The 15,690-nt window shown below is 35.2% G+C and overlaps 1 protein-coding gene across 5 annotated transcripts; it reads right to left on the bottom strand.

The window, feature by feature from the left end:
- Nucleotides 1-986: 986 nt before the first annotated feature.
- On the bottom strand, nt 987-7,728 carry LOC114358531 (band 7 protein AGAP004871-like). 5 transcript variants are annotated; one of them, XM_028312512.1, is made up of 8 exons: nt 7,485-7,728; nt 7,118-7,159; nt 6,385-6,485; nt 5,610-5,765; nt 3,088-3,185; nt 1,976-2,137; nt 1,452-1,617; nt 987-1,159 (listed from the first exon to the last, which is right to left on the bottom strand). In XM_028312512.1, the coding sequence occupies exons 1-8, from the start codon at nt 7,567-7,569 to the stop codon at nt 1,022-1,024; spliced, it is 948 nt and encodes a 315-aa protein (XP_028168313.1). In that variant the 5' UTR covers nt 7,570-7,728; the 3' UTR covers nt 987-1,021. The 5 variants fall into 5 exon arrangements, with proteins under 5 accessions (XP_028168313.1, XP_028168316.1, XP_028168314.1 ...); XM_028312515.1 differs by having other exon boundaries at nt 7,663-7,698; XM_028312513.1 differs by lacking the exon at nt 7,485-7,728 and adding an exon at nt 7,230-7,337.
- Between the last annotated feature and the right edge of the window lie 7,962 nt (nt 7,729-15,690).

The following is a 15,690-nucleotide window of genomic DNA, read 5'->3' as shown; positions in this document are numbered from 1 at the left end:
GGTCCGGCCGGCGAGTCCGTTCTCACTCTACCGAACCGGAGAACAATTGCTCTTTGATACTGTTTAACGACCTGGAACGTCAAAGAGGAATATTGGTGATTATAGATGACCCACGCTGAACTGTCCCACCAAACTCAATGACAGGGGGGCGCTACCATCGTTCAACTATATGGTTTCCAACATGGCAAAAATCTGAACCAGCGATCCGGTATAGACGGTGGCGCCCCACACGCCACCGGACAGGTCAGTCCAGTATTTTAGAACTATACGTCATTTAATCTACATTGCAGGACTAATTCACAGCCTTTGTCAGAGGCAAATGCAGGATGGCCCACGATGTTGGAATTTACACTCTGGAGAGACTGATGTTAGCATATTTTGTACCTTAAGTTGCTTTTTACGGCATCAATGAAAAGAGTGGGAGTGATCCTATTTTAGTCTGCTATGAAAATAGTCTGGTGGTGAACTTACCCTGAAGCAAAATAACAGGACAACTGGGAATACAAAAACCACTATCGTGAAAAATATAAAAAATATTCGTTCTTTCCGTGATATTTTATTGATATTTTCTGCAACGAAAAACCTTGGATTATGAGCTTTTATTGATGTAAAAACTAAGTGTAAAAAGCTGTATTTATGTACCTCTTTCACTTTCATTTTTCATGTTTGTAAAGTGTGGTTTCCTTTAGATAAAAAAATATACATAGATACATTAATAGTTAACTGTAATAAATAATATGCGAAAGATTTATCCGTTGTTTACTTGTGTTGTTTACATTACAAAAATTTTGAGACGAATGACAAGGTAAGTCATATTGTTCTTCTTTTTTATGAAAATGACTTGGATTTTGGAAAACTCGATTCGCCAATATCACGGAAAAACCGATATTTTTTTCCAAAATCTGTCCACTTCTATGTTTTATTTCTAAACAATCTATAATAAATTAAATTAAGGAAAAAAATATTGCAAAACATATTGTGTTGAACTTTTTTTACTATTTCTAAAATTAATTGAAATAAATTAAATCGGTAGAGCATGCGAGGTGCTTGGGCCGGCGCCACCACCCAAGAACGTTTTGAGGAAGTCCATCGGAAACGGAAATATTATGGTGGAGTTCTTCTCGGCTGATATCGTGTTGAGCGACTGTAGGTAACGTAACTGGAAATCAAAAGAATACCAGTTTATTTGACGTTAGCAGAATTTTCATCTAGATTTTAGTTAACTGAACTTAAAATTTTAGTTATAATATTACGGACACAAACAATGGGATCTCCCCACGGAATTCACACACTCATGGGATGAGTGTTTTTTTTATTAAACTTTTATGAAATATTTTTAATCGTTTGTTTGTTTTTAGTCGTGAGCTATGATAAACCTATAAATTAATGTTTAGGAATTTAAAGGCTCTTTTTGTGAAACTATGTTTCTCATCTTCATTACTGATAACTACCTGCAAAGCCATAGGGTTGTCAATCATGACCAGAGATGCTTCTCTTAAGGCCTTTGAAGCCTTGATCTCTCCTTCAGCTGCTATGATCTTGGCCCGGGCCTCGCGGTCGGCCTCGGCCTCAGCTGCCATGGCTCTTTGAAGTTGAACTGGTAGCCGGACATCTTTTCTGAAAGGAATTTTTGATTTGATTATGACTTATTACTAAGTGTAACACAAAAACTAAACTATCAGCTTTCAGTTTAGCAATAGTCCACACAACATAAAAGTTAAAAAAGGTCGAGAAAATTATTGTTTGTTACAAATAACGTTGGACAACTTTGGGTTAATAAGCCAGTTCTGAATTAACTTTGAGGTAAGATAGCCAGTTTCTCTTTTCTTAAGGATTCCGGGTGAAGCTCGCTTCCACCTTCAAACTGATCATCACTTACCATCAGGTGAAATTAATGCAGGCCAAGAACTTATAATACTAGGACTGAGATGTAGCTCAAGAATTTTACATAATATCATATACTAGGACGACTTACATCTCAACTCTTTCGACTTCAACTCCCCACGGGTCAGTGGCCTCATCCAAGTTGGCCTGCATCATGTGGCTGATGGCCTCCCGATCCGACAACAGCTGTGCCAGGTCTCGCATACCCAACACGTTGCGAAGAGTCGTCGCAGCCAGGAGCCTGGTAGATGCACTGGAACGTACAATAGTGGTTTTCTTATCAGACAGTTTAAAGCAGCCTTTATGAATTATATCGATACCTGACCTGCTTCATATTACCTAGTTATTTACTTTCTTTTATTTAATTTCAGCAGCTGAAATTACCTCTAACGGAACAATTTAAAAAATATTTTGACTAAAGTCGGCTTACTGGATTAGGTATACCATTAACCAATGATTCCAAGGAACAAATTTTATAAGCACTTCATCTTAGCCTTGAAAGCCTAAGTATCTAATTAGTGTTTAATTAACTGTAAAATAAAATTTTCAGATACTCGTACTTCGAAACATAAATTAGCAAGTATGTTTGCGAAATAATAGTGATCACTGATTGGTTCGTAGTGCTAAACCAATGTAATAATTGACACTATACTTACTTGGGACGTGAATTAAGTGTCATGAAAAGGTCTTAACTCAGCATAATAATAAAGAATTTAAATATGACTGAATAGTCCACTAGCGTTTTGTAATCGATGTGAGTTTGGTGTCTCGAATCGATGCACTAGTTAATCTTTACATATTAAAGGTGAATTTAGCATAAAATAATGTGCTATTGATAGCCACAGTACATCTGCAGGGATGTCATCTAAAATTAAACGCACATAAACATAATTTCTGCTTCGTATCATCTCATTTGTTTACAAATGGCGTATATTCATCAAACGCTGAGTAATAAAATATGCATTTGCGAAAATGCACCTCGATGTGCCGTGGGTGCATTCGGATTGTTCCAAATTACAGCCGACTTGATATCTTGCTGTCTGTTTGTGGTCGAGTGTTTTTATTGTAGTAATCAAATCAAATCACCTGTACTTTTAGAATTGATTTGATTGTTTATCATACTTTGATTTTTAAAATTTCGGTCAAATAATATGATTAACACAAAGTTTTACGATTAGGGAGGTAAATGCTATTGTATATTACCTATAGTCTGCCACCCGCACTACTGCATTCAGGGGCTCCTTGATTCTGTAGTACACGACGGCATCTACAGCTACTGTCACTGAATCCCTCGTCAGCACCTGTGAACCAATGTTTCATGGTCATTTAACAGTCATACACAAGCATGTTAACTACTCAACATAAATACATATAATGATTAAGCACATAACTTTATTAGTTTACTATGTAATACCAAATTACCAACTATCAAAAAGTAACATTGTCAATTCAAATTACTTATAGTGCATCTTCAAAATCTATCTAATTTTAAACCATTAGTATTACTTTGAAGTTCTTAATAATAGCAGTTTGAAGTTTTATTTTTGGTACATATTACATTGTAGAGAGCAGACAACTTATTGCTATTGCAATAATTGAGACATTCACTGACTAGAGAGGAAAGTGCCGCCATTCTTGGAAAACAAGGCTTGTTCCACATATTTCAACCAATTCCAAGCGTAGACCTCGTGCCTCGTGCGTAGAGTAGTGTACCAGCCCTGCCCAAAGATGGATGGAGCACGGTGCGAGTGTATGACATTTGGCAAGTTCAAATGTCGTGGGAAGTATGGTGTCACCGCCACCGTTCTCTTGGTGACTAGGTGACATCTACGATTGATTTGAAGCTGTAAAAACATCTAATGATCACTAATAAATAGCCAGTAGTTGGTAAGTATTACATGTAGGATAGTGTTAAGCATTAGGTACACTAGTAATTTTTCTATGATCTGAGGTGATTTAATCGATCAATACCTCAATACTTAGTAACAAATTAGAACCAATTTCGCTGTAAGTTCTAAACTTCTTCATTCTTCTGAACTGAAGGTGATGGCTGTGTCACTTTGCGTCCAATGTTATTGCCGATGAACTTACGAATTGCATGATTAACGTGTAACTTACATAATTATGTAAGACAACCAACGATCAAATACCAATATAACATTTATTTCCGACAAATGGAATCTGATCGAGTAAATATTAACATCCTACTCCAAAATCAATCGAATTCTTTGCATCTCACTGTCAGAGCCAATCAAGCGAGTTGCGCACGCGCGGAATTTACCACAAAATTGAGGTCAGCTCTGCGAGCTGTCTGTTCTCGAGCGGTCAGTATTCGACATTTCAAAATAAACCCCTTTTCACTTCGAATTATGATATTGACCATTTATTTACTACTTCGACTGTTACATTATGTGATAACTAATTTGTCCGATTCTCAAACAGCACTATTTTCATGTTTATAATCAAGTTCCTTATTAGAAACCGATGGTATTTTTACATCTTATTTTTAAGAATTCTTAGTTTGTTACTGTAAATTAAGATGTTATTGACTACAATATGTTCTCATTACTTCATTAATTTTGTTCGCCCACTCCCATTCCATCGGTTGTAATCGAATTTAGAGTATCATCTCAGCACATTGAAGGCTGATAAAATAATAAATCTTTAGCGTAATTAAATGTCATATCCTACTTTATAACGCACCTTACTTACTTAGTTCTATATCACTAATGACTTCGTTACACTTCACGAAGATGGGAACAAGATTGACATAATAGTTATTACCGACTGGTTTTGTAATTGTTAACAAAGTCATCAATCAAGTTAATTGAATTAGTATAAAAGGTTAATCCAATCCACAATTTATTAATGATAATAAGTACGGTCAGCAATTGCAGGCCGATTTATCTTAGATTGATACGTCCTTTCATGTTGGCTTTTATCTTGTTTGATTTGGATCGGAGTGCTTTTAAATGGATTGATATACCTATCATTATCATTTATGTTTATGAGTATCTCTCGATTTGAAATCATTTCAGTTTTGTTATAAAGGGAACGCTACTAAACCGCCCAGACAATCGGTTACCGATTCTCCATTGTTTTACATGCAGTAAACTTTGAATGATCGCAGGTCATCAACTAATCGAGGCAATGAATGCTGTACATCTGGGTTAACTGTTTTCAATACCACCATTATACAGCAATTGGTGTGTTTTGTTGCAGCCACGTGTCGGCGATCGGTGTTTATGTGTCTGCGTATTTTAGGTGGTATCCTGTGGGGTAATTTTTAAAATCCGAACTTGGATGAACTCATTAAACGAATTTATTTTGTAAGCGAATTTGCAAGGTCTTGGATTGTAGCCACTCCATAATTTTTTAAGGGTTTATTTTGTTGCAAATATAAAGTTTGTTGGAGTATAAGACATTGAATTATTTTTTACACAAATTGTAAGGAAATGTTATTTTAGTTAGTAGGCATGTGTTAGTATGTACACTTCAAAAGTAGTATAGGTACATAGTCTTTGTTGTAGCCATTATTAAAAAACATACATATTTTTATTAAAAGCGATATAAATAATTATTAAAAATGTACACTATGTTTTGTCATTATTCATGGTAGTGCAAGTAATTATAATGAGAAGAGCTCATTAGTCAACGAATGCAACGACCATGATTTTCTTATCTACTAGCTAGGTGCTTATTTCGTTGTCAGTTCCAGTACTTACCTCTTGGGGTGGCACGTCGAAGGAGACGGTCCTGAGGTCTACTTTTCTGTAGGTGTCTATACATGGGAGCACGAAGAAGAGGCCAGGCCCTCTCGCGCCTCCTTTCCGAAGCCTGCCCAGGCGGAATATCACTGCTCGCTCGAATTCTTGTACTACCTACAAAATAAAATTACCTAATATCACAGAATAAGNATTTAATTACGATGATTTTAGTATATGCTACACACAAATTGAATGAAAATTGTGAATGCAGTAACCAAATGTTTCATTGCAACCTAAGGTGTGACACGATGAGAACGCAAAAAATGACCCCGTTTTTTATCGTTTCATGTGATTTTTTCATATTATTTTTGCTTCTATTACGATAAAATTTATTTTGTATGTAGCTAAATAGATATTTTATCATCTGATTTCAAAGTTATTGTTCTAACTTATACCGTTTATGAACTATTATTGTGTGACCATCAAATTTGAGTGTAAATGAGAAGTACCCCTTTATTGTTATGTTATTAAGTGTTTTTTTTAACCAGAAAAAGAAACCGTCTTTAAATTTTGTTGTAAAATCACACCTTTCAAGAAAATATTGATAAAAATAGTCTAGTATAATTTTTCAAGACTATGTATTTTTCCTTGAATAAGATTTTTAAATATGATTACAAAAGATAGGTACCTATACCTATTATTATCTGAAAATCATAACCGAAACAAAATAATGTTACAGTTGCAGTATAATTTGGGGTGAAAGTTGTTTAAATAACATTATTTTTGTTTTTACCTTAAAACACTCAAAAAGGGAGAAGGGAAATGTGATGATGACCAGCAGAAATGACACCAGAGTGGCGAATCTCTCGACGCAGCCCACCGCTTCTGGATTAGCTATTGGTACAAAAAAGTCAAGTTATAATGACGTTTAATAAATAAAAGTTCTTCGAAATCACGAAGTAGCTGGCATGAGCGTTTTTAGATAAGAGTTGACATGGGCATTTTTGTTCTGATTCTATCATAAGTTTTATGACATATTTTAATATTACTATCATCTGAAAATCAGAACAATATGTAAGCGTGCAAAGTTTCATACAAATTAGAGCATTGATAAATCCACACATTACTCCTGGACTGCTTATTGGATAAGTTTTGAGAAAATGACATGTAATATTTTTTCCGATGTTCCCACCCACAGAAAACAAATAAGGTTAACTAATGTTATTAGTTTAATAACACATTTCATACTAAATGTAGGTCAGTATAATCAACAACATTAAATAAACGCCCAAAAATAAATAAACATCAAAGATTAAAATTACTATTTAAACTTAATAAATATCAGTACCTAAATAGCTTGATGTCTTCAAGATCTCCATTTATTCCTAAATTTATTTTTACCAGTAAATCAGCAGAAATGTGCTTAATTTTTAAGGCTACTACTAATACTACTACTATAAGTTCCATAATGTTAATAAGCGTTACAACAATTTAACAACAAAGTAGTCCTTTCAAAAATTACTCACGCATTTGTATTGTGATAGCGCAAGAAGTACCCGTATCGCAATCTAAAACGTTCAAACGAATCAATTATAACGTTTAAGTATTTATTTGTTTTAATTTAGTTAATCTACTCACGACTGGGTACGTGGTCGCGCCTAGTGCTTACAGATCTGAGTTCAACCGGCATCTCACTTGTTTACTTTATTAATACCGAAGAGCAATCGTTTAGCACTGCTAACGATCCCGAACCAGCTGACATAATGAACTAACTTACTGACAGGAGAGCCAGCTGTTTACGCGACCCAAAAACAGCGGTGCCAACTAAAAATATCAATTACCATCCACAACAATAGGCAATAAACCGGTAGGGATTAATCAAAAAGTATTTACGTATTTCGAGGTAGCACTCCACTTCGCCGGAATCCTTGTCGTGACAACCGAAATCCATGGGGAGGAGGCGTCTGACATGGGGCATTTACTATGGGAATTAGTTGGTGTCTCCGTCGCGGTGTCTGTTTGTACTAAGGTGTGAGCGCGAAAGATCGGTGAAAATAAATAATTAACGCACTTTCCGCCATGCCGACGCGCGCGCACCGGTCCGCGATGATCCAATTTGTGCTCTTTAGGTATTCGTGCGTTCGCTCCCGTAATTTGCTGGAGGATGTTTGGATAATCACTTAAATCGGATGAGGATTTGTTTTATTTTGAGGGCTTGTTCGTTTATTTTCGGATGAACTTCGCCGGTGCATGATGAAAGCTTATCACCAGAGATTACTCCAATCTATTAGGTAGAGCTTACGCGTCTGCGGTTTTCAAAGAAGCTTATTTTATTTCAGACAATGATTTAAGATTTATTATTATGATGTAAAAATAACCACATTAATTATTGTGTATTTGTATAATCGTTTCATTTAAATTGTAGCATGATCATATTCCATAAATATTAAACTTTTCAATAAATTACCACAAACTGTTGTAGAATTGCCCATTCATAAATTTAAAGCACATATCAAAAGCACCTTAATGAAAAAGGGCTACTATAAAGTTGATGATTATATAAAGGATAANTATTCCATATAAATAGCCAACATCTGCGTGAATGAATTGTTTACGCTATATTCATCATCGAAAAGAATAGCAACATAAACATCTCATTTCCAATCTTTGTTTTCTCAGAGCAAAAATAGATTAAAACTCCATTTCTTCGGAAACAGAAACTTTACACCAGTTGAAGCAAATCACTGTCCAATAAATCTCTAAAACAGGTCACACGGCAATCAACGTCAGATCGACGGCCAGCTCACATATTGATGTTGCAGAGAAATGGTAAAAATAGGCAATATAGGTATGACATGACTAACAGAACTAGATGCTTAATACCTCTATTAAAAGCAGGACCGATTCTTGGAACTTTCCAAGAATTTTCTTGGTTGTCAGTTCTTGGTCACAATCACCAAGACCAAATTCACTGGTGTATAATCTAGCATGAAATAAAACCACGGCGACCTTTAGATAAACAAGTGCCATCGGAAAAACAAGCGATAATCGTCAACACTAGTTGTAGCTCGGAGAAAAATCAATATAGGAAAGACAAGTGACAATCACGACGTTCGAAAAACAAGTGACAGTCGGGAAGTTCTCGATTCATCTTTCTATCAATGACGTCGACACTTTGATGACCATCCCAAGATTCTTATGTTGGTATTTTAGTGCCTCTAACAGACTGGCTGGCTGCAGTAATAACTGGAATCGAAACGGGTTGCGCTTACCATGACATAATATCGAGTAACAGGTTCCTCATTGTTCTATCTTAACTGGACGGTTCCGCGTCTGTCGTCAAAGATCTGACATAGTTTTCTACTATACAATACATTTTCTTTGAAAAAATCGCCTTTCTTAAAACTACGTAAGAGACCACGGTATTTAATTACTATTTAGCTTAATTTACTGTCGTCGTCTGTACGATATTTAAAGGTTTTTCATCAAGTAGCGTTATCTGTAATTTCTAAAAAACATTTTATAATAAATTCTGAAGAGTGAATTGAATGAAGTGTGATGAGCAAGAGAGCTTTTATACTGGGAGTCATAGATCTTCAGTTGTCTTTACTGCCTTCATAATATTAGCTTCCTCAAACACCTTTAGCTTGTATACCGTAATTTTAAATCAATTTACATGGATGTGTAGTCTATTGTTTAATTTTCACATCCATTGTGATACGAGTAGGTTCAAACACGATCACACGGTTTTCATCGGGAATACCGAAGAATGGTCATGTTTGCCAATCTTTGTTCAATAGACAAGGGTCATACAAATTGCTGGTGTTGATTCAAAGTTAAATAAAACTAATTTGTTTGTGTGTTATGCTAACTATACATACCTAACATATTTAATTTTGAATTATACACACTTATATTTTTATTAGATCTTAATTATAGCCATATCTAAGTACATAACTATGTTATTCTCAAGAATCCTCATACGTCGTTTTGTCAACCTTAACCTTACCCTCATAGTTCATTAATCATAACCCAGTAGATAATCCTTGAATGTGAAACGGAATAAATTGAAAACTATCAATTATTATTAACTACATAATAATAGCTATGTCATGAAAATCATAAAAATAATAGTACTCTACTACTACCCTCCTAATGGTAGAGGCACAGAATAATTAAAAGTACTACGTATAAGTACTACGTACAGAAGTTTTACTTCGCGAAGGTATTTAAAAAAAATTATGCTCAATGTCATTAACAATATGGTGTAATTTAGCCTGTCTCAAGAGTCAAGCACCATTTTGTTGACAAACGTCAGTGATCGGCACTGCGCGCAGTGCGCCGAAGCTATAGGGCTGACTTCGGTAAAATGATGTGACGTGAGGTGCCAAACTGCGAAAAATGGCGGAGGAAATACATGATTTAGCATGAATTATCATGAATAATATTAACGACTTATTTACCTCTCAGTGTCTTGAGGCAACTTAAAAAAGTACATTCTGTGTTTTTATTATTATTTAGGCAGTTAAATACTGCACAGTATTTAGTAACACCATTTTCTTTACTTTCTTCCATCATACACAAGAATACGCGTGCGTGAGTCAATGTTCGCTCGTATGTGAGGCCTTGTCGGATAGTATCCTGTAGGTGGGCCATCGTGCGTGTTTTGTATTCAATGTAAACTCGCGGAGATGAACAGGCCTGGTAAAGGCACCTACATTGTATAGGTAAGAGAGGAAAGATAATACCTATCAATTTGACTGTGATAAAAATGAAAGATTATTTTATCCTAAAGGATAATAAGCAAAATAATAAAAATGTAAACTACATTAATTAACTAACTCTGTATCTATAAGGTTATTTTGCGTCCCACATGATATAATCCAATGACCTGGAATAGCCTTTGACAGGATGCGCAGTGATCTTTAGGCCGGTGTGGACGTTCACTTCTTTACGAGATGGACGGTGACCTTTTGTACTTATACCACAGCTTATACCTAGTCCTATGAGAAACGTTTCATAATTTACGTAATTTTGTACGGACACAATATAGGGATGGAAACATTGTTGCCTCTTTAGACAAGGTAAATATTCGTGACAAGTTTTAACACCGAAATGGTGTAACAGATTGAACATCTTAACTACACACTAAACGTAATTAACTCCTGTATTCACAAACACTACTATGACCACATACACGTACAGCTCTATTCTACACTGTGCGTTCGATTTGCTGCTTCACTTAAGTAAGCAAGTTTGTGAATAAGGGCGTTGCCTGAGGGGCTGGATAGCATCAGTTCAAAATATAGGTAGTTAGAGGTTCATAAATAAATAATATCACTTATGTGTTTTCTGATCTAATCCCTTTCTCCAAAGTGACATGTGTGCATTCTTCATAAACCACAGGCACAGTATTAAAAACATAGGATCAGTAAAAAAGTAGTTTCGCTGTTTTAAACTTTTAATAAGGAAAAGTTATTAGTTATTACTTATGCCGTTTAAATAAAATAGGTAAGTAAACAGCGGCACCACGAAAAAGTTCTAGTTTTGTATAAACGCCTACAATTACCGAGATATTTGGCCATGATAATTATTATCAACCATCTTCAACAACCTTATAATTAAGTGGCCAATTCTATTCCTTTTAAATCCACAATCGTTTAATCTCTATATGGATTTATGAACATAGAGCCTTAAAATGTACTCGTACCTTGAAAAACATAATTAATTTGATTGGAAAATATTTCTATTCAGTGGTTTTTATGGTGTTACGAGATATCTAGCATTTTACGACTCGTATCGCCTAGATATTCAGTTAGTGCTTAATTTTTTGTTACTATAAAAATGAAACAGTTCTAAGAAGTGACATAATAGGTACTGAACCCATAATTATTTTTATGTTCAGTAAATAAAGCTTTGCTTACATTGTGGTGTACTGTAGTTGTTTCTAATAATATCTAATTATGACGCCACTAATTGACTACTGAAAATATTAATAATGCATTAAATAAGATGTTGATATTTTTTTTTCAGTATGATTACAGAAACAAAGATTAAATCTTTATGGATTATAAAATACCTAATAAATATTTCTTACGTTTAAATGTTATACTAGGTGAAATAATTAACTTTAAAAAAAAATAAAACCGACTTCAAATGCGTGAACACAAAAAAAACTAAAAATTAAAAATATTGCGTATAAAAAAGTTCAACCCCAATTTTCCACCCTTGGGGGTGAAATATTTTCTTCAAATTCGCATGAAACTACCCTTTTGATAATACCTATTCAACAAAAAAATAATCGTTCAAATTGATTTATAATCGGCGGAGATATTGCGTATAAAAAAGTTCATCCCCAATTTTCCACCCTTGGGGATTATTTTTTCTATTATTAAATTTAAATGGGACCACCCTTGAGGTATTACCTATACGCCGAAAAAAGATTTGTTCAAATCGGTTCATAATTGGCGGAGTTATCGCGTAACAAACATAGAAAAAAAAAACATACGGGTCGAATTGATAACCTCCTCCTTTTATGAAGTCGGTTGAAAAGGTAAAAAAGCCTGCGTACAACTCTGATAAATATAGGCCGATAATTTCAAATACTCGTGTGCCTTTAGCTTTAAATTTCGTAATCAAATTGTGTGAAAAATAATGAAAGAAAATCAATGACAGAATAATTCTTGAGAAAACTTTCACACTTTTATGGTGTTTGTTAAGTAACGCATCTTAAAAACATAATCTATCTATAAAAATATTTTGAGCAAAAAAGTTTGTTTGTTGAATTCATTTTTATATAATAGATTGTACCTATAAGACAAAAAATCCTATTAATACAAACAATGTGAGGGATGAAAGAAGAAATCAAAGTGTCTCTATTACGGAAACTTACTGAAACTGTGATCATGAAAATAATGGTGTGATATAAATGCCGATTAAGAAAGGAGTATGTTTCTAGTAATTAATGAAAAGGGAAATAGTAAAGTGCCAAAATGGAAATTCGAATACCCTTGATCAAAACAAATATCTACATATAAATCTCATCTATAACAACATCGTGTACAAAATAGGATTCGGTTTATAAATTACAGCCCGTTAAATAATTTTCTTACGGCGACTGGGACCACTCATGGATTTTAGTACTGTACCGATTTTGGATTGAATAATATTTTCTTTAAGGTTATCTATGAGTGGTCCCAGTCGCCGGAAGAAAATTATTATTTTTTTATGGATCCGGCGACTGGGACCGCGGTCCTAGTTAATTGCGGTCCCAGTCGCCGGAAGCCTCTAGATTGCACCAGGTGTCTCGAATGCATACAGGTGACGGCATGTCAAGCTAAAAGCTGAATCTTTATTTAGTTGTAACAAGAGCTATTTTGCAATGAAAATAGTCTTATGTGGGTGACTGTTTAAGAAACTAAAGCAGTTTAGTGATTTTGAAATGATAGGAATGTTCGGACATGGTCCAGACTTTGTTTTAGAGTTATGTTTCAAATAGGCCGTTTTTTGCGCTGGAATTCAGAGGCATTTAATTAACTTCTACTAATACTAAACAACAGATAAGAAAAACTATTGATTTACCAATTAAAATTTTAATTTCAGAAAATTACAGACAATAGATTCGCTATGATAATTAAAAAATGTATTAGATCGGTTTTAAAAACCAATATCAGAATCTTTAAACCGTTTATTTCGCCTTTAGAGCCTACTCAACATTTAAGGTGAATTATTCGTTACTTTTTTACTATGTACCTTTCATTTTCAGATTTTTTTTATATTTAAAACTGTTACTCTATCACCGAGCCACTACATCCGTTGTCAGCTACTCGTAGAATTGAAAAGTAGTAACACTGTCGCTAGAATGTTGTTCTAAATAACTAAACGTTTTACTATTACGTTGCAAAGGTTTTATGGCTCTACTGAAGTTTATGCTGAATTTAATTAGGTTTTTTGACAAAATACCACAAAGCGGTGGTCGGTCACTCATTAAGTTTGTTACGAAAGATGTGATTTTGTTTTATGAGTATCCAAAAATATTTTTCAATTGTGTTTTTAGACTGACCACTTAATCGCCTCTTTTATTATCTCTTTTTATTAGGTTATTTCGTTTTTACCTATTTATTTTGTTAAAGATCTTATCAGAATCTAAGTGATGATTTTCTTAATTTTTCCCTTCAATACAGGTTAGATGAATTTGTTGACATAATATGTAGAACACACATTACCCGTTAGTTACGTATCAGACAGCAATTAACTGAACTGACACTTTCTGAGTATACCAGCCCTTTGAGCAACCTTTCGTGATTTTGATCCAATTAAAGGAGACGCTTCTGAAATGACGTTAAATAGGCTGGGTTTCGCCATCTTACTTTAGCTTTAACAAACGTCAAAAATCTGTTAGACTTCATACAAAAAAACACCGGTTATGGTTATAGTCACTGTTAAAATAAGGTGGTGCAACTCAACCTTAAACAAAAATTCTTAGACTTAACCCAAAAAGGTTCTGTTGCAAAAAAGTATAAGTTCAGATTTAAAATAATGAACAACTCGATACAGATCGTACACAGGAACTAGCTGTACAGTACTGTACGTGTACAGTACACTCTATACTGTGCCATGTCCCGATGACTGATTTATGTCGGCAAAGACGCGGGTTCTGCAATATCCTCACCGATTTAGCAGCGGTCAGATCTGTTTGTGTTTTGTTAGGATACACGTTTGTGGCTTGTAGTCCATTGACTGCTAGTCTATTTTGGAGATCGATGCCAATATGAGACGCTTGCGATATTTATGCGATATAGGCCAGTAGAATTAAACACAAAAATTGATTAAATCGGAAATAATTCCTACAAAAGATTTTTTTGCTTTAATGGCTTCATTGGTTGCCCATTAAGACTCTCCTAAGTTTTCGACTTCGACGGAGTTGTGCTTAAATGGTGGGGGCCCCCGAAAGGGGCGTTTTTTCGGTTTTCCGGTTATACCGCGTAAAGGACTTACCCTATCGAAAAGTGGTCTTTTTGACGGTTAAAGGGCACTTAATCCTGCATTCAAAAAGACCAAATTCATATGTTTTGGACAAACCGTTCTCTCGCTAAAGTTCGGCAAAGTAGAAAATATACGTATAATTAATGACCCTCTCCACGTCCAATAGCTTGATACCCACATGCTTCCAAGCTTTGTAAAGGGTCGCCTTAACCAGTGTAACCCTAACAAGGCTCACGAGTTTGATTCGCTTATCCTTGTTCGTCCCAGCCGTTCCTTAACTGCGGTTGCTGCACCTCTTCCTGGCATTCTCCTGAACGACTCTGTGTTACCTAATGTGGCTGCCCCTCTTCCTTGTACCCTCCTGTACGATTTCATTGCTTAGCCATATGCCTGGTCCAAGGTTCGACGCCATAAAATCAACTTCGTACGAGTGAAAATAGCTTAAATACTATTTCCCGTGCTTGCAACATTTTTCTTTACTGCTTCGCCTCTATTAATCGTAGAGTGATTATATATATCCTATAGCCTTCCTCAATGTATGAGCTATTCAACACAAAAATAATGATTTCAATCAAACTAGTAATTCTTAAGATTAGCGCGTTCAAACAAACAAACAAAAAACTCTTCAGCGTTTTAATATGAACTTGTTGTTGTTGATTTTTGGCGTCGAACCTTAGACCAGGCATACGGCTAGGCAACGTAGTCATGCAGGAGGATACAAGGAAGAGGGGCAGCCACAGTAGGTAACACAGAGTCGTTCAGGTGAGTGCCAGGAAGAGGTGCAGCAACCGCAGTTAAGGAACGGCTGGGACGAACAAGGATAGGCGCATCAAGCTCGTAAGCCTTGATAGGGTTACACTGGTTGAGGTGGCCCTTTTCAAGACTTGGAAGCCTGTGTGTAACAAACCATTGGACGTGGAGAGGGTCATTAATTATACGTATATTTTCTACTTTGCCGAACTTTAGCGCGAGAACGTTTTATCCAAAACATATGAATTTGGTCTTATTCAATGCAGGATTAAGTGCCCTTCAACCGTCTTGAAGACCACTTTTTGATAGGGTAAGACTTTTACGCGGTATAACCGGAAAACCGAAAAAATGCCTCTTTCGGGGG

This window comes from Ostrinia furnacalis, unplaced genomic scaffold (assembly GCF_004193835.3).
Source record: "Ostrinia furnacalis isolate ACB-3 unplaced genomic scaffold, ASM419383v2 OfSCF3968, whole genome shotgun sequence".
Classification (NCBI taxonomy): Eukaryota; Metazoa; Arthropoda; class Insecta; order Lepidoptera; family Crambidae; genus Ostrinia; species Ostrinia furnacalis.
This window is presented reverse-complemented; position numbering and strand designations above follow the sequence as displayed.

Excerpts from the sequence above, each read along its gene's own strand:
- LOC114358531 (XM_028312512.1), bottom strand. The coding sequence starts at position 7,569 with ATGCCCCATGTCAGACGCCTCCTCCCCATGGATTTCGGTTGTCACGAC. Across the intron at positions 5,766-6,384 it reads CCCTTTTTGAGTGTTTTAAG|GTAGTACAAGAATTCGAGCG; the intron begins GTAAAAACAAAA and ends TTTATTTTGTAG. Across the intron at positions 1,618-1,975 it reads GAAGTCGAAAGAGTTGAGAT|AAAAGATGTCCGGCTACCAG; the intron begins GTAAGTCGTCCT and ends AATTCCTTTCAG.